A 20,770-nucleotide genomic window follows, 5' to 3' on the forward strand; every position below is an offset into this window, starting at 1 on the left:
CAATTGTAAATTAGAACACATTAAAATTGTTCATGAAAAGGAAAAATTACCTTAACAGCTTATTCCTTAAAGACATTCACTAATTTACTGCACTGTAATCTTGCCAGACAATATAAAGTAAAGTAAAGTGTTTGTTTATTATTGTGTCACCCCTACTGAAAGGGCCAGCCAATTTGGCATATGAATCACCTACATACACAGAACAGCATTACTTCCTGATTCCTATTTTTACTGCCAGGCACACCATTATTTAACTAGCTGGTGGCTCACCAACTGATCTCTCTTAAGTAACAAGACCCTCCTCTCGAACCTTCAACCTCTCGATCGAGGGACAGGTGCCTTATCCATTAGTATCAATATCAGGTAAAGTGGGAGTATTTTTAAGTCCCTTTCTGTAGTGCAAGTCATGAAAAAATAGCAATAATTATCTAAATTTGTACATAATAAATATTCTGATCATTTTATGGCATCATAAAAGATTCATGATGTCAGTCTCGGCATGGCAGTATTAGCTAACATAAAATGCTGCAATCTAGAACCTTTTAATGGAAAAAATTAGAGACAACCCTGAACAATGCAAATTTTTTTTTAATAACATGTTATACTGGGAGATAAAAGATGTACTGAAAGCTCACTGTAAATTCCTTCTTCATCATACTCATTTTGCATTTGATCACTATTATTTTGATTCTGGCTATGAAAGTGTTGGCCAAGGCAGATGTTTCATTAATTATTGAAGTAGAAGGTGGACATTGCTGAGGGGGGTCTATGGTTACTCTTTATTCTCAACAAGAAAAGTAGTTGAGGCCTCAGACCACTATACCTTGGGGGAAATTCCACATCATGGCCCTTCATGAAACCCCTGCATGCCTTAAACCTGCTAGGTGATACCTGACAAAGCCTAAAAGCTTGACAAGGTCTGCAGTTTAAAACCCTGGCAGGCTATAAACACCTTGGCAATTTAAAAAAAAAAATTCACGATTGAGGCCCCAATGGGTAACCCCGTTTACCTTGACAAATGTTTCACAGTTGTCGATTAGACCTGGCTACACATCTTCACATACTTATGCTTTTTTTTTTTTTTTTTTTTTACCGAACCATTTTAGGGCCGGCATTTTACTATCTTGCATACTGCTTCTACAGCATCCATTATTAAACTGATATTTACTGTTTTCACAGATATTAACTAACAATTTAATAACAAAACATACAGTACAAATTTTACACAAAACATATAAGGACATTCCCAGAGAAATATATCAATTAAAGACCCAGGTGTGATATATGCCAACAAAGATACTATTTTGCAAGAAATCACCTACAAATCTAATACAAAACCAGATCTGACAATACCATCATAATTATCAACGTTGGTAATTTCACTGTTTCTAATTATATCTGCCAGAGTCACGATTGAACTTTTGGCATTCTGGTGTTTTTGCTTTATATAACAAATAAACAGTTTACCTGGCAAATACGTAGGTTGTTTTGCGGTGTTTCTGCCAGCGACAGGAGTGCTTGCTTCATGCGTACCCTGTTTCTGTAAATCAAAACAAGAAAGAAAAATGTTTATCAATAGATGTTAACACAATTCGTAAAATATAAAAGAATTTAGTATCATAAACTGGCAAAACTTTTGGAATTTCAGTTCCAGCCTGTAATTACACGTACATATGTTTCCTTTGTTTTCTCTGAAAGACAAAGTCATGCACGTTCAGAAACATGCACGTCTTTGTGCACTGATACGGCTAACTTCTCATTATGGTGAACTTTCTAATCAACATGTTGTGCTTCAGAAGACATTACTCCCAGTTTTCTGAAACATTTCCTGTTGCATAATGACATTGCCTGTTATTATACTTTTTTTGTAAACAAAATGCAAAGAATCTATAATGACATTACATCAAGCATTCATTTCTGTTTATGTAACATTTTCACCTAGCATTCTACCTGACATTTATCATGGAAAAGTGCCATTTTAAAAAGAATGCCTATGTGACAAAGTCATCTATAATTTCTTGTTTTTTTTTTCACCCTAGAAATATGTCTCTTCTTCACAAGTCACCTACATCATTATCTATCTATTAGAAAATGTAAATATAGATCTCGCCACATATTATTATTGTCAGACATGAAAAGGTGAAGGCTATGACCGAAACTCCTACTTGAATGTGACAGTTCATAGCATCTTTGGTTCTGTTGAGACATATTTATGATAAATGGAGCCACTCTTGTGAATGTACTACTGGGGTTTTACCAGGCCAGCATGAGGTAACAGGGCCATAGGAACGGGGGGCAGGGGGAGGGCCGATCCCAGCCCCCCAATAATTTGACGTATTATGGTAATTATCTTAGCAATTTTTTGACAGCGAGTCAGTTTGGCTGATTTTCATAATGTGTGCCCCACCACCCCCAATCTGAAAATGCTTCCTACGGTCCTGGGTTATCATAATCAGTGACTCGAAAGCAATGCAATAACTATGCTGATTTCGATTACGTGTAGTAATAGTTATAATGTCATCATAACAAATTTAACTGGCTACATTTGAAAGTAACCAGTCTGACAGCTGGTTGTGAAGGCCAAGCATGGTTCCACGTTTTACTACCAGCTTGAGCAGCCAAAATTTTTTATTTTCATGTACGTGCAATTCCTTAAAATTTATACCATTTCCTCTTAAGAAAAATTATGTAAATGTAATCATGTTCTACAGTTCAGTTATTCAACATGTGACACAGTAGAAATGAAGCTGTCAACCTATAGCAACTACTTTAATTTTTGCAGTGAACCCAGCACAGATATCCTGATTGTTACCTGCACATAAATGAGGGGAAACACAGCCGACTGTAATGGAATACAGGAAGGAGATATTATTTCCGGCAAATGAAAGAAACTGTTGATGACTGTACAATAAATACCTTACAAAGGAAAAGGCATGTTTTCTCCCGCCATTTTCACATTTTGCCCTTCTGAATAGCAAACTTTGTGCTATTAAGTAGTCAAATCTAGGGTAGGCAGTGCCCTGATACTATTTAAAAGCATAAGTAAAACACAGATCCATTTCGATTCCTAAAAACAATATATGGACATTGAACATTAACCTCATAAGTCTGTTCAGTCCTATCTGGCTTGACAAGTGAACATTGGCCCCCATGTAAATTTAAAGTGAACATACTGATTACCATAATCAGAGTTATTAATTTATTGATATGATTGTGTATTCAAATTGAATATTGCACAAGATAGTAAAATAGAACTGAGAATATTTATGATGATGTGGCATGTTCTTTTTCTATGTTAAGAAATGATGGGATTCTAGAACCTGCCGACTGGAATTCCCAACGTAAATTTATCAACCCACATTACATCTGATTTGTTTCTATTTTTGTGATTAATACATTATTATGTATGCTGAAATCATAGGCATAATAATCATCCCAATTATTTTTTCTACACAAATACCTATAAGCAATAATACTTGAAATTTAATATATTTAAAGTTTTAAATTATAAATCAAATTACCCCTTAAAAGCCCCATTAAGGAAGAAAATTAAATCGGTCAATCCATGCAAGCATATAAAGCGTACGTTTTATCTAACAAGTACCTGTCATAGTACACAATACAAAATATTGTACAAGTTGCCAAATAAAAAATTATAAAGCTTTAGGCCGACTTAGACTTTGAAAGAAAGTTGCCAATTACGTATACTTAAATGGTCATTGTATTCTTATACTAAAGGTCAGCTTTAAATAGTGCAATATATATTTGTTTACAATGGCACAATTGTGCAACATTGTGGAATACGATTTCACACAACAACAAAGAGCGGACCAAAAAAAGTGATTAACACCCATTATTGTAATATGTTTGTTTTTCAGTGTTTAAAGCCTCCAGACATTGCATTATATAATATCAAACAGACATTTCATAATATTATGGAGTGGTAAACAGTTTGTCAGCTGTTTACCTGTGGTTTAGAACTTCACAATAAATTTTCATATAAATATAATTAGATATTCAGAATTGTGCACAAAACTGCCATGTCAGAATGGGAAATTATATCTTTTTGCATGAAACATAACAATGTGAGAAAGTAAATCATCCTGTTTGCACAAAACTATTGTAACTGTACAAAATATAAGAAAAGGAAACACAATTTTTTGAGCTGAGGCCTGGGTAACATGGTAAGATAAACCATTTTTGCAATTCAATTCCTTCTCTTTCTTTTCATCAACATCAAGGTAAGAGAAACTCAAGTGTGCTATGTTTATGTTAAAGGTTGATGTAAGCCGTCAGACAATAGCTCAGTCCACTCTAAAATTATGAAATATTAAAGAAATATTAGTTCAACATGAGACATGAACATTCTTTTGTTGTAATTGCTTTTTTCCTAGTATCCTTTATTTTCCCTATAAATCGTCTACTGCAGCCTTATTTGGCCATTTTCCATGTACTTTAGTTGCCGTCTCGTCTAGTTATTTTAAGAAGTTTGAACTTCTGCCCAAAACTTTGTAAGTCATTGAAGTAGGTATGGTAAGTGGGCGGCACTTAGTACTCCAAAACAAAATAGTAAGTCAAGTTCATTACACTAACCGATAAACATCTTTAGGGAGTATTGTTTTTGTGCATTCTTCTATACCATTACACGAGAAAATATGCCTACGTCAATGGAACACAAAAATAGTCATGGAATTTAACATGTTAAGCAATAGATCATAATCAGATCTGTATGATTAATATACTTTATACTTTTGTTATTGAATAATAAAAAAAACATGAATATTCCGCTCTTGCTGCCAAGTTTGATTATAATCAAACAAACTTAATAGTCATGATTCATGAAAATTGGATCTAATCTTCATCTAAAACCATGTATTGATCAAGTCTTTGAAAGACAAATAATTTGGCAAACTGCTGAGAAACAGCAGCTGTGTTAACACAATAACTGTGCTATTTTGCAATATCGTTCACATAAATAACTTATTCATGTTATTGACTTAGTGTATTACAAGATAGGTAACACGTACTCTTAAGAATATCACACATACAGTAATACCATGTTCACACTAGCAGATGGTTTTATTTTTATCAGGCACTAATTGGCTATAATTGGTATTTGACATTCAAAACCCACCAAAATATAATCTAGTTTGCGTCCACACATAATACCGTGTTCAGACAACGTTTTTAATCCTACATTAATACCGTGTTCACACTAGCAGATCTGTTTTATTTTTATCAGGCACTAATTGGCTATAATTGGTATTTGACATTTAAAACCCATCAAAATATAATCTAGTTTGCGTCCACACTAGGCAAAGAAATGTGGTTTAAATATATACATGCAATGTTGAAAGTTAACAAATATTTTGCAATAAGCAAACAAGGTAACAAAGAAGGAGGCTAACAGAAACAAGAAGGAGTCAGCAATGTTTAAACTTCTGTGTTCATCTAAGAATTTCTGTTCATTCCATCTATTGTCCATTTTGAGCATCAGCATGACTCCATATCGCAATTTAATGTTTGTGTTTCATCAACACTCCAATTACTTTTGCCAGCCATAGCATCAGTTGTTTGATACAAAAGAGAAACACATGGTATTCTTCTGCCAAAAGGTAAGATCTGTGGATTTGGGATTGTAAAACCAGTTATAACTCACATTTGCGTTCACACTTGTAAAATAATGTAGTATTACTTTTTAATATGGTATTAAAACCACCTCCCGAGGTAGTTTTAATGCTACATTACAGAAACCACTTGACCTTTACATAATTCACGGTTTAAACCACATATAGTGTGGACGCAAACGAGTTTAAAAAATAAACCCAAGTTAATATAGGATTAAAACCGTAGTCTGAACACGGTATTACTTGGGTTTATTTTTTAAACTCGTTTGCGTCCACACTATATGTGGTGTAAAACGTGAATTTTGTAAAGGTCAAGTGGTTTCTGTAATGTAACATTAAAACTACCTCGGGAGGTGGTTTTAATACTACATTAAAAAGTAATGCTACATTATTTTACAAATGTGAATGCAAATGTGGGTTACAACTGGTTTTACAATCCCAAATCCACAGATCTTACTTTTTGGAGGAAGAATACCATGTGTTTCTCTTTTGTATCAAACAATTGATGCTGTGGCTGGCAAAAGTAATTGGACTGTTGTTGAAACAAAAACATTAAATTGCGATATGGAGTCATGCTGACGCTCAAAATGGACAATAGATGGAATGAACAGAAATTCTTAGATGAACACAGAAGTTTAAATATTGATGACCCCTTCTTGTTTCTGTTAGCCTCAATTCTTTGTAACCTTTTTTGCTTATTGCAAGATATTTGTTAACTTCCAACATTGCATGTATATATTTAAACCACATTTCTTTGCCTAGTGTGGACGCAAACTAGATTATATTTTGATGGGTTTTGAATGTCAAATACCAATTATAGTCAATTAGTGCCTAATAAAAATAAAACCGTTCTGCTAGTGTGAACACGGTATAAGTGGAGGATAACACAACCAAGTTTTAAAGTAGACCCTGAAGTATTTCAACATTATTCAATGAAAATTCAACGAAAACCTTTTTTTCTCTCTAACAGATTCGTTTTGAAAGAAAGAAATTTCGGTGACAAAAGATCATCCTAGGACATCAAAAATTACAGGTACAGGTAAGAAGTAACATCAATGTTCTTTGTTTCTGATTTCTGTCCTCTACTGTAAAAAAACAACATTTGGTGCTGAACACTGCACTGTTTCAATTTGTCAGTCACACTGTTTGTGAACATGTTATAGCACAATCAATACCTTCAGCCAATATTTACCTAATCTTCTGTATTTTGCACTTTAATTTGCACTGAATATTTATTTACCAACAATATCCTTAGAAACTAAGACTGATGCCGTTTCAGTTGATAAATGTGATGAGGAAAACTTCTCTTTTTTTGCCCTATTGATTTTGGACATATATAGAATGCTCTAATTTCCGGACCAATCCTCTCCATTTACATCTCAACTTCCTACTCATCTTAAAGGTTGCTATGTACTATTATGACTCTGTTATTGACTGTCTGTATCTATATGGGAAATTCTAGGAAAACTAAGCAATACAAGGATATTAGTATCAACCTTGAAGCCTATAAATTATGGTCCGTTGATATACCATATATCCCAGAAAAAACTCACAGGGGAAGCTACATTTAGACAAAGGGGAAGTTTTTTTATGCTCAATTTTCTTAAGTATTAACTTAAAAATATTTTTTTTTTAAATGTTATAACTATGAGTCTATGGCGCATTTATTCCATAAGGGGCTTTCAAATGGGGCAATTATGGTAATTTGACCCATAAACAGATTATGAGATAAGGCCACAAAAAATCAATTGCTCGATTAACCCTGGTTGATCCATGGTTTTTCATGTTTATCTTATAAAAATATTACTTTTTGAAAGATAATATTTGTATTTTAATAAGTACTTTTGTTGTCAATATCATCTGCCCGCCACTTTTGTGTGTGTGTGTTTTTTTATATACAGGATACTACCAATTATCAGAAATAAATTGTTTAATGATAAATCTAGCACTTAATTTATGATGGCCTAAAATTTGATCTGGATTAAATATACTATCAAAATGTAATAATATTACAGTTAATGACCAGTTATAATCATGATAAAAAGATAAAACGACACGGTTGACTGAAAAGATCAAATGGACAAGGTAGAAGTGCAAAGAAATCCAAACACCAGGCCAAGTCCTTGCACTGTACATAACTACCTTTAACTCTAAAAATGACTCCTGATTTCAAAATGTTTTTCTGTGAGGATTTGCCTAATCACCTCTGATTCATATAGGGGATTAAACAAGTTAGTGCCTGCACACTACTAGTGTGTATACTATAGATATGTGTAGATTAACTTGATCAACTACTGTAACATATTTCCTGAAATATCAAAAATTTGTGAATTTGAAAAAAGTTTGTAGTTTTTTTTTGGTTGAAAAGCCTTTGACATGTCAACTGTTTACTATCAATGTTATGATTCATAATGTAGTGGTCACTGGTCAATGGATAAACATCATGACCTTGTATAAAGTTTGTTATCTTGAATCATCGCCCCCTTTTCAGTATGTCCAAACAAGTTCATGACTGCATTCCAATGTTATTCAATCAAACAACAAAGAGCTACATATGTAACTTTAAAGAGTTATGGCCCCTGTATTCCTAACTATACACATGTACAAACTGTAGAATACTGAATAGGACTGACACCAGATTTCTAGCATTTGCAGTATTAGAAAGTATTATAAAGGTAATATTTAGTTAATGTGTATACTTAAATGCCATTATAATGAATATAACATGTCAGGAAACTCAGTTCATAAACTTCCAGACCATGGCCTGTCAGATCCAACCCCAAACTTGTTTGTTTTGGGTTTAGCGCCTTTTAATCAACAGTAATTCAGTTATGTAATGGCAACCTAACCAGTGTTCCTGGATTCTGTACCAGTACCAACCTGTTCTCCATAAGTAACTGACATCTTTTTCATGTGAACCAGAAAGGTGGAATGTAAATGATTTCAGACACATTGTCTTTTATCAAATCGTCACTGAGAATATAAGCCTTGCCCAGGGTAGAACTCATGACCCATAATCCGATCAGTAGGTCTGGTATCTCCCTTCTGAATTAAGCAGATGGGCTAGGCTTGAGAAGAGTTAAGTAATGTCAAAGATGATTGACTGCAGTTTGCCCTTAGACTACAGAAATTAGTACATACTTTAGAACCACAGAAACCAGTCTTGTCAACCTACTTACCTAATTTCTCATATAAACTGAAATATTGGCAAGGTGCATTCACCTCAAACTGACAACATCTTGTTCAACAGCAACAATAATAATAGTAAATAATTCTATCATTTTGTTCAAGGGTAGAGGATGGATGGCAGCTGCTACTGGTTTACTATGAACTCTAATGAGTTTGCTACCTCCTACAATAAAACTAACATAACCCAATTTCTATAGTCAAATCAACTAACATCTGGTGTCAAGGAAAACACATTTTGTCATTCAAAATATTGACTGAATGGAATTTTTAACAAGAGCTGTCTCCATAAGATAACACATGCCCCCGATGGCACTTTGAATGAATAGTTATGGCCGATGTTAGAGTTTAGGACCTGTGTCTTGTGCGTGACACATCGTCTTACTGTGGTACACATTCATGCCAAGTTATTTGAAAATCCATCCATGGATGACAAAGATATGGACCGGACACGCCCATCAATGCACTATCATGAAAAATGACCTTTAACGTCTAAGTGTGACCTTGACCTTTGAGCTACGGACCTGGGTCTTGTGCGCGACATGTCGTCTTACTGTGGTACACATTCATGCCAAGTTATTTGAAAATCCATCCATGGATGACAAAGATATGGACCGGACACGCCCATCAATGCACTATCATGAAAAATGACCTTTAACGTCTAAGTGTGACCTTGACCTTTGAGCTACGGACCTGGGTCTTGTGCGCGACATGTCGTCTTACTGTGGTACACATTTATGCTAAGTTATTTGAAAATCCATCCATGGATGACAAAGATATGGACCGGACACGAAAATTGCGGACAGACTAACAGACCGACAGGACAGACTGACAGACGGTTCAAAAACTATATGCCTCCCTTCCGGGGCATAAAAAGAAGTATGTCATTCAAAATATTGATTGAATGGGATTTTTTAAAAGAAGTACAACTTTCAGTTACAGAATTCATTCAGCTTACCTAGCCAAAGTTCTACAACTATTGTTCAGCATTGAAAACTTCCCCTTATGCATCATATGTGACTATTTTTAATTTTCTGCTTGCAAAAACGAATCAAAGCACCCCTTAAAGTACTGAATTTTTGTACATTTGTTTTGAAAGATGTTGAAATACAAAGTCTGAGTGAGACCTGCACATTGCTGCTAGTACACCGGGAACAAGACTATTAGGTTATTGTGTGTGGATACAAGCACTGTGAAATATTGGCGCAGAGACCATCCTAGAAATCAGTCTCAATCAACATATTTCAGATAACTTTACAAAATTAATACAAACAAGAAATATCTTTTCTGCCACAAAATATGTCCCGTCTAAATATTTAGTTACGTATCATAAAAAGATTTCGAGTAATTCAAGGGCCATAATCCACGAGTGCCTGGGGCGATTTGGGTGGTTATCGAACTTGGCTGAGATATTATTTGTCATTGTCACCAGGTCTGGTGAAGATCAGAAGAAAACTGTTCAACTTAGCTGGCGGACAAGGCTAAATTCGCAGATTTCGAGTAATTCAAGGGCCATCAATCCTACAGTGCCTGGGGGGATTTACCTGGTTATCGAACTTGGCTGAAATATTATGCCCACAAACATTATCAGCAAGTTTGGTGAAGATCAGATGAAAACTGTTTGACTAAGAGAGCAAACATGCTTTTGGACGCCGACCGCCCGCCCCGGGTGTTCACATAATACGCCCCACTCTTTCAGAGACAGGTGTATAAAAAGATACAGTTTTAATCAGCTGTAAAATGACCTTCACCCCAGATATTTACATGAAGTAAAGGTGAAATCAATACCAGCTTGCAGCAGAAAAAATCCATACCACTTCATTTAATATAGATAATTGGAAGCTATAATTCCCCAGTGTTACAAAAATAGCATCTCTAACACATGCTGCTCCTGTTTTTCATCAGGCTTTACAAAATGTGAGAAGGATATTAGAGACAGGGATTGGGCATCAGGAATGGAATTAGAGATGACAGCAGCACAGGGCAATTCATGTGACAATCTTTTACAGAATGACGGTTCTACAGAACCTCAATTTAGTACTATATTGTTTCGAAATAGGAATGTTTACTCTTTCTCTGTTTTGCCTGTAAAAACTTTTGGTGCAGTTTATTCACTTATTAACAAATTTTGAAGGAGATTTGAGCCACTTGACCTATTTGCACTCAGAAACCATAAGGTAATGATAACTTGTCTAAAGTCCTACCGAATAATCCTACAAAATTTTAAAATGTCATGGCAACAGAGTTACCTCCTTATAATGCTTGTCAAGAAAGTAATGTCTTTTGACAATATATTTTTTCTCTAGCTCATGTCATGGTTGGAAACAATTGTAATATAACAGTAAAACCAAAGGACAAAGGTCAAATCATTAACTGAGTTAAAAAAAAAAAACAGAAATAGCATTCTTCATAAAAGATTGTTTTCCTCACTAACATGGGTCAAAGCAGAACAAAGGACTGAAAAATCACTTATTGGACAGAAATCCATAAACCATCACAGACACTGACATGAGACCTACTCCTCAGTTACAATGAGAACAAACACAGACTTGTTTTTCTATGGCTGACCTGTTACACCCAGCTGTTACCTTTTAATTTACATACAGCTGCCGATAACTGTAAACAGATATATCGGGGCATAACAGGGGTACCTGACTTAGTGGTTATTTTCTGACTGGTGAAAACTTCGACAGTAAATGTTACATGTTACAAAATGGCTGTTACAGTTTTAGGTCACCTTAAAAATGTAAGATACTTGAACAGTCTATGCATTCTTGGAATGTTTCATCACATAAAAGTCATTGCATTTAAATAATCAGATGTACAAAAAAAACTTTTGCAGTTCGATAGGTGTAAATAATGATTTCAGTTTAATACAAGATTTAGGAAGTACTGAGGTTGATTGTTTTTGTGTGTTCATGTGGTCAGGTTTAGCGTTTTTTTCAGTTTTCAGTCAAACAAACGACAATGTCTATTAAAATGCCCAACTTTACAGTGCTGTCTCACTGAAATATCACACTACTAACACATGCTAGTCACACTATACTGATACCAGGCTGTGCTGCCTCACTGAAATATCACACTACTAACACATGCTAGTCACACTATACTGATACCAGGCTGTGCTGCCTCACTGAAATATCACACTACTAACACATGCTAGTCACACTATACTGATACCAGGCTGTGCTGTCTCACTGAAATATCACACTACTAACACATGCTAGTCACACTATACTGATACCAGGCTGTGCTGCCTCACTGAAATATCACACTACTAACACATGCTAGTCACACTATACTGATACCAGGCTGTGCTGCCTCACTGAAATATCACACTACTAACACATGCTAGTCACACTATACTGATACCAGGCTGTGCTGTCTCACTGAAATATCACACTACTAACACATGCTAGTCACACTATACTGATACCAGGCTGTGCTGCCTCACTGAAATATCACACTACTAACACATGCTAGTCACACTATACTGATACCAGGCTGTGCTGCCTCACTGAAATATCACACTACTAACACATGCTAGTCACACTATACTGATACCAGGCTGTCCATCTTTAACTATCCTCATCATGCGGAGCGCTAAGTGATGAAACTCCTATTATTATTTTCATGTCTTTATGGATCAATCACCATCCCCGCTCAAGGCAGGCACTCTAGTCTACAACTCCATGTGGTACGATATTTCCATTTTAATCAAGAAAATTCGAAAGCGAAAAATATGAAATTAATCATTACATAATTTATTATGATATGTCCCTCTAAGTTTCCCTTCATGACAATTTTTCTGATAGTACCTCACTGAGTAACATCAGGGGACAGCAAGGCTCGACTTGTCAACAGCCTTCCTTGTCAATTGAATTGATATAGAAGTTGAATAAGGGGCATAAATTTCTAAAAATGCAATACAGAGTTAATCCGTTTTTTTGAAAACCTGATTAATTAAAAACTTAACCAAAAACTGCTTAGTCGAAAAATGGGCATAATTCTGTAAAAACGCAAAACAGAGTTTTGGAACCTGTGCAATGTAAGTCAGTTTATAAATAAGTGTGTGAAGTTTCAATCCATTCCCACAAAGTGGCTAATAAGATACCAGCTTACTTACAAAAACTAGATTGGGACATCGGCCCAGACGCATGGTTGAGTCCAGTACCTCTACCTATTCTTCGAAAAAAGTCGAGCTATAAACACTTCGCCAACAAAAATCTGACTCTTGTTACCCCTTTGCACCACAACCGGACTCCCGCCTACGGATAAAAGACCCTTTCAGAAGAACAGTTATTATTAAGCCTGACAAGCCATGCATGCCAATGATTAAAAGGCACTTAAAATTCCTTTACTCCTGCTCTTAAATTTCACCTTTGTGTATTGAAAAGGGGACCCTCCAAAGGGGCGGCTGTGGCCTGTTTAATAAAGCCGATTTTCCTGCTGATAAAAAGGTAGTTTGCTCTGTATTCATCAATTTTAATATTAAAATATTCCAGCAAAGAAAGATTGAGTATCCTAACACTTTGATTTACTGGTAATTTCTTTCAATATGAACTTCAATTTTGGAGGGAATTGGGACAGGGCCTATTAAGAGGGTAAAATGACTTCAAAAGAAGGAAAGCTGCATCAAAGTTAAAGTAATATCTTCAATAATTATCTTTTACATTCAAAAATACAATGGCTTAATAGCACATCTTGTCTTCTGAATTTACAACTTATCTATACCGAGATTTTTAGTTGTTGGAATAAATATATATATAAAAAAATAGTAAGGAATTGTTGTCAAAAACAAAGAGAAAACAAGCTGAATCCCTGTCAAACACACTGCAGAATAACATTTTTACCTGCAATTTTTGAAACAAAGGAAATATTGCAATTTAATTTTGAAGTACATTGTTCTATTGGTTCCCCTATTTATTATGGTAATACAACTACTTTGTAAAAGAGGTAATTAGCCATTGATTACTGTCAGTTAGTCCAAACAAAGGAACTACCATATTTTTACCAAAGACAACCTCCAATACTGCTGGTGAAAAGTACAGCTAGCACATGGATTCAAGGATTTTTCAGTGAGAATTCTTTTTTTTATTTGATTATACTGGTTATTAATTAATTATTTTGGTATTAAACAGCTGTTTTTCAACAGTATTTTGACAGTAAAAGGCCACTTCACATAGACATCAAACAGGAAATACGTTCAAATGGAGTTTCTTTTTGCCATTTCGGAATCTTTTGAACTTTCATATATACACATAATATAGATCCACATTTCTGGGTAAAAATTTGTAGAAGCATAGCATACCGTAATAGAAACACATGCGTAATGACTGGTAAAGGTAGAGGTAAATTTTATCTGACGTTGACGTCCCTTTGTGAAACAATGAACATAAGCTTTCCAGAGCTTTGAGCGACCTTATTTTAAGAACAGTTAAAACCAACTGAGTACCTAACTAGAATTTTAATTTGTGCATGTTTTATCTACTTTCTGGTTCCGGCATGTACGTGAAATGACCCATTGGACATAATGCAACTTGTTTTTTTTCGCTTCTGTGTATATGTGAAATTGCCAGTAATTCAGATAATCTAATTTTGACCAGTCAAGTTACAGTTACTGTTGGTTAAAGTTAGTTGAAAGCAATAAAACCTTTACAGATGCTGATATATATTCAACATGGCAGTCATTGTGATAAAATGAAGTTATGTAAAAGAATGTCCTTCATTTCATGTTAAGCTATGAAGAAAACTTCACATGTCATGTTAAATCAAAGTAGGCAGTTATGACAAAAACTCTTCATGTCATGTTAAATGCAAGTGGGCAGCAACAACAAAAACTCTTCATGTCATGTTAAACCTGAGTGGGCTGCATAACGACAAGAACTGAGCAACTGTGCTTACAAAAAATGCCTTATCACTGGACATAGCACATTATGCAGCCAAAACCTGCTCAATTTTTTCATAAAAATATATATAGTAACATAGAGAACAGGGACGAAGCACAATGAGAATCTTTTGAAAATGCAAATTACTGCTTACACAGCAAAATTCGCCTCTCCTAGACAATGCTATAATTGTTGTTTAAACACAACTGCCTAGATGAGAACTGCAGCAATTAAAGGCTACCATTACAGCTTTGAATATGCAAATTATCACACAATGTCATGGTAACAAAGCAAATCTCCTTTTCTTGATGCTGCATAACAAAATTGCAATATATTTCATTGTCAAATCATCGGAAACCATCTCTCTCTTTTTTTATTAGAACGTATACAGTATTGCATGCTTTCAGATCTCACACTAGGATCTCAGATTGCCAATCTGACACTGCTCTTTGTTCAGGATGTGTACTGTATGGCCTGCAAGGGGACTGGGTTTAACTTAATTTAACATCTAGTTACTTATCTACAATGCTGATAATATTGTTTAGTTTGCAAATCTTATGCAAATACAATGAAGGCCTTGTCAAATTTACCCTAGGTGGTGGATTTAAAGGATTTTGACATAATCTTATACAGGAAAATAATGATCTTTTTCAAGTATTGTATGTCCTTATCTTGTTTCAGTCAAATTAGGTCTGCATTGTTCTGCAGGGAAATACTAGATACTGTAAGTGAGATTACATGCACTTCAAAGACTGGTTGCAGCAGGGGGGCCCCTTTGTTGCTGGATTTAGGTCAAGTAAACAAACAGGAAAAATGCAAAATCCCCAACAAAACAGGGGTTACCAATTCACTGGCTACAAAAAGGGGTAATTGCTGCAATTATTTTCCCTATCAGACAATCCGTGGTGTGACAAATCACAAAACTGACATCCACTTAACATACATTTTATCCATAGAAAGTGACAAAAGTGTCAAAAACACCCAAAATTACTTTATGGATTCAATTTGAAATTACTATAATTTCTTCTCAATTGTGTGTAAAAACTGCCGAAAGAAAATATATTAACAAGTTAGGCTTCTGCCTAAACCCAATCACTTCACATTAGTCATGTTGGTATTAAAATGATTTTGTATAAACAAAATACTCTTTAAATCAGCATATTTTTATAGTTTGACAACTGTACTTCTTGATAAATATCTGATATTGAATTGTGTGAAAATTTAGTCCAGATGACCAGAGGCATGTTTATGCCAAAATGCCAAGCACTTGATAACCCAGATTGACACTGACTGACTTGATATCAATATTTCAATAACAGCTTGATAAAACTTAATTGCAAAATGTCTGAAATATTTCAAAATCAATATCACAAAAAGTTAAACACAATTTTTACAAACGATTCACTGAATACGCGAGTGGTTTGAAAATTTATGCAAACATCTGAAATTGACTTACTTATAACATTGCAAAACATTCTATAATATTGCGATTTAAGCAATTTTTTTTTTTCATAATGTTACTGACAGCCCTTTACGCTAAACAATTAATTCTGAATTTCTAGAGGAAACAAGCGCTCACAAAGTGATCTGCTTTGCAAATGATTAGGCTTAATTATTGCCATTCAGTGAAAATGGCAGAAAATTCAGAAATCCTGTTGATAAACGAAACAAGAACCATCAGGAAGATACCAGGCTACTGTGTGGGGTCTGCAGCAATTATGCGCGCAAGACCCAGGTCCGTAATAAGCAAGCGTGAATTTTGCATTGCATTACTGAAGAAGAAAAGATCATAAAACAGAATATTAGGATGTAGCTGTTTTCATTAAAACATGCACTGTTGCACACAATCAAAGATTGTTTTGTAAAATGTTAATTAACGAAGCTTTTCATTACAGTAAAGTCATTTTTTTTTCCCTAGAAGACCGTTCTTTTAAGATAATCAGGAGCACTCTTCTGTCACAAAGTTACACTATCAAAAGTCAGTGCTTATTTCATTGTTACATTATGTGCAAATAGTATGTGTTTTACTATTTAACAAGAGCTGTCTCCATAGGATGACACGTGCCCCCGATGGCACTTTGAATGAATAGTTATGGCCGATGTTAGAGTTTAGGACCTTTGACCTACGGACCTGGGTCTTGCATGCGACACGTCGTCTTACTGTGGTACACATTCATGCCAAGTTATTTGAAAATCCATCCATCGATGACAAAGATATGGACCGGACACGAACTGCACTATCATGAAAAATGACCTTTAACGTCTAAGTGTGACCATGACCTTTGAGCTACAGACCTGGGTCTTGCGCGCGACACGTCGTCTTACTGTGGTACACATTCATGCCAAGTTATTTGAAAATCCATCCATCGATGACAAAGATATGGACCAGACACGAAAATTGCTGACAGACCGACAGACTGACAGACGGTTCAAAAACTATATGCCTCCCTTCAGGGGCATAAAAACAGAAGCAACATTTGGATGAAAAAGTCAAATTCAATACCCTAGAATTTTTTTTGCTTGCTGCACTGGCAAGGGGAATATTTCTTACATATGTCAATTAAGTATAATTGAAGCTCCCTTGAGCCTGAAGCCTCCTTGACTTTTACTTTTATGTTCTCTCTTCTTACATCCCTGAAAGTTGTTTTTTCATAAAACTGTTAACCTTCAGCCTGCTAAATTTCTAAAATGGACTGGTCCATCATTCAATTTGGGCAATACCATTTTATTGTTTGAAGGGGTGTTCACTGAAAATATACTGACTGAATAGTGAACAGTGCACTGCACTCGTTGCAAAGGCAGAATCACTTGCTGCCTAAGTTAATGGCTTACCACAACTATATAATATTTGTTTTCTTTTGTCCTGTAACACATATAATCAAATGTTATCAACACTTGGGGGTAATCTTTATGCACTTTTCATTGCTACATGCAAAATAGAAATCAAGTTTATGCCGAAAAATATATTCTGAGTAAAGCAATTTTACCGACTGATTTAAAATCCTTCATATGGCAGAAGCTTACAAGAGCCGCTGGAGAAAACACAAACAAAGTCATGCACGTACTAGTTATTAGCATACACTAATGTTAATCATCACACTCAGTTCATCGGAATTAACGAAGATCTGACGCACTGAATGCCATATTGAGAATGTTCTCCCTTTTTAATAACGTATATTAACGGTGATTTAACAATTTTCTATCTTATTTATCGATTTTCTCCATGTATTCAAAATTAATTTTTTTAAGACTGTCCGCATTCTTCTTTTAGTTACATAAACCCCCAGTGCAATTGCATTGCATATGTAATTCTCACGATTCACTGAATATGCGAGTGGTTTGAAAATTTATGCAAACATCTGAAATTGACTTATTTGTAACATTGCAAAACATTCTATAATATTGCGATTTAAGCAATTTTTTTTTCATAATGTTACTGACAGTCCTTCATGCTAAACAATTAATTCTGAATTTCTAGAGGAAACAAATGCTCACAAAGTGATCTGCTTTGCAAATGATTAGGCTCTATTACTGCCATTCAGTGAAATGGCAGAAAAGCCAGAAATCCTGTTGGTAAATGAAACAAGAACCATCAGAAAGATATACCAGAATACTGTGTGGGGTCTGCTGCAATTACGCTGCCAAACTATGCATTAATTTTGCAACCGCCCTATCATCCTTTCTCTTCAATACAGACTATGTACATTTTTGTTATTGCCCCACTTGCTCTTTAAATACCTGTATGGTACGTCATTTAAAAAATTGGTAATGTCTTTGAACTTTAGCCTAAATGATATGACACAAAAAATGAATAATTTAAGAGAAATTTCTTTGGATTATGGAGCTTTTGTCCTCTACATGACTGTCCTGAAAATATAAAGAGTCAATTGATCAATGGTGCTCCAAACTAGCTAACGGTAAAATGATAAATCCATCATTGTTAAGATGAAAAGGACTCAATAAATGAGACAGCCGACTGGACAGTGGATAAAAGGTGTCACCTTGAAAGCTGAGTGTCGGACTGGACAGTGGATAAAAGGTGTCACCTTGAAAGCCGAGTGTCGGCAATGTGAACAGATGCAATTTAGTACATCCTTAGCTATTTAGACGGACAGGTGTCCCGTCTTGTTACAATAATTGCTTCAGTTGCTATGCTAAAGCTTTTGAGACTCAACTTTGATTTAATCAGTTTAACTATAATCAACTTACTTTTTGTCCTCACCAAAAGAAAGTCTCACCCCACTCCTTCTCCCAATTTAAGCATAATAGGCAATGTAACTGATCTCATCACATTTTTTTTGCAGTTATTTTAGTAATTATATTTAAAAGCATGCAACTCAGCTCATCTAATCTTTTCCCAAGATCTTTAACCTTAGTAACTAGTAACTGTCACTTTTTTTTATAACTGAAAATTGCAACATAAACATTTTATTTCAACTGAATACACAAAGAAAAATCCCCCTCGCCTTCCCCCTGCTGCAGTGCCCCTCATTCATCTGTCTGAACTGTCAGATACCACACAATGGGGAAAACCTAACAACACGTTGACCTACTTCTATTTATAGCATCAAATCAGCTGATTCGGTAAACAGACATTTTTATTTCCGCCAGTTTTGTTCAGTTTGTGCATCAAGCAGGCGTGAATTTTGCATTGCATTACTGAAGAAGAAAAGATCATAAAACAGAATAATGAATTTATTTATTAGGATGTGGCTGTTTTCATTAAAACATGCACTGTTGCACACAATCAAAGATTGTTTTGTAAAATGTTAATTAAGCTTTTCATTACAGTAAAGACATTATTTCTTTTTCCTAGAAGACCATTCTTTTAAGATAATCAGGAGCACTCTTCTGTCACAAAGTTACACTATCAAAAGTCAGTGCTTATTTCATTGTTACATTATGTGCAAATAGTACAAGTGTTTTACTATTTAAAGGTCCAATACTAAGGAAAGTGAACATTTTAATTTCTTTTAAAAAGCACAGAAACTATTTCATTTTATTGGAAAATGAAAGTTGGTATGTAGAAATTCGAAATAAATCGCAGTATATGTACAATTATTTTTCTATGAAGTATGAAGAAAGTTAAAAAGACCTGGGGGGTCATTCTGTCGATTCATTGAAATTTCAACATAATACACATACATTTCTTTGAGTTCCAAAGACCTTCTGTAAATTTTGACCCGCCAATCTTCATTATTTAGTGTCTTGCAGAAGTCTATGCACTGGCTATGAAAAAAATTGCCAACTCACTTTCCCTTAGTAATGGACCTTTAACAAGAGTGTCTCCATAGGATGACACATGCCCCCGATGGCACTTTGAATGAATAGTTATGGCTGATGTTAGAGTTTAGGACCTTTGACCTACGGACCTGGGTCTTGCGCGCGACACGTCGTCTTACTGTGGTACACATTCATGCCCGATAATTTTAAAATCCATGCATGAATGACAAAGATATGGACCGGATACGCCCATCAATGCACTATCATGAAATATGACCTTTAACGTCTAAGTGTGACCTTGACCTTTGAGCTACGGACCTGGGTCTTGTGCATGACACGTTGTCTTACTGTGGTACACATTCATGCCAAGTTATTTGAAAATCCATCCATGGATGACAAAGATATGGACCGGACACGAATGCACTATCATGAAAAATGACCTTTAACGTCTAAGTGTGACCATGACCTTTGAGCTACGGACCTGGGTCTTGCGCAAGACACGTCGTCTTACTGTGGTACACATTCATGCCAAGTTATTTGAAAATCCTCCATCGATGACAAAGATATGGACCAGACACGAAAATTGCTGACAGACCGACAGACTGACAGACAGTTCATAAACTATGCCTCCCTTCAGGGGCATAAAAACAGAAGCAACATTTGGATGAAAAAGTCAAATTCAATACCCTAAACTATCTGTTTAGATTTTTTTTTGCTTGCTGCACTGGCAAGGGGAATATTTCTTACATATGTCAATTAAGTACAATTGAAGCTCCCTTGAGCCTGAAGCCTCCTTGACTTTGACGTTTATGTGCTCTCTTCTTACATCCCTGAAAGTTGTTTTTT

At 35.2% G+C, this 20,770-nt stretch overlaps 1 protein-coding gene across 1 annotated transcript in view; it reads right to left on the reverse strand.

The window, feature by feature from the left end:
* The window catches only part of LOC123528443 (inositol-pentakisphosphate 2-kinase-like), an 88,582-nt gene that overhangs the window by 24,729 nt on the left and 43,083 nt on the right, over positions 1-20,770 (reverse strand). The window contains exon 8 of the mRNA XM_053520951.1: positions 1,468-1,540. Coding sequence (XP_053376926.1) covers positions 1,468-1,540 — 73 coding nt within the window. The remainder of the gene's footprint in view (positions 1-1,467; positions 1,541-20,770) is intronic.

The sequence above is a fragment of the Mercenaria mercenaria genome, chromosome 13, assembly GCF_021730395.1.
Source record: "Mercenaria mercenaria strain notata chromosome 13, MADL_Memer_1, whole genome shotgun sequence".
Classification (NCBI taxonomy): Eukaryota; Metazoa; Mollusca; class Bivalvia; order Venerida; family Veneridae; genus Mercenaria; species Mercenaria mercenaria.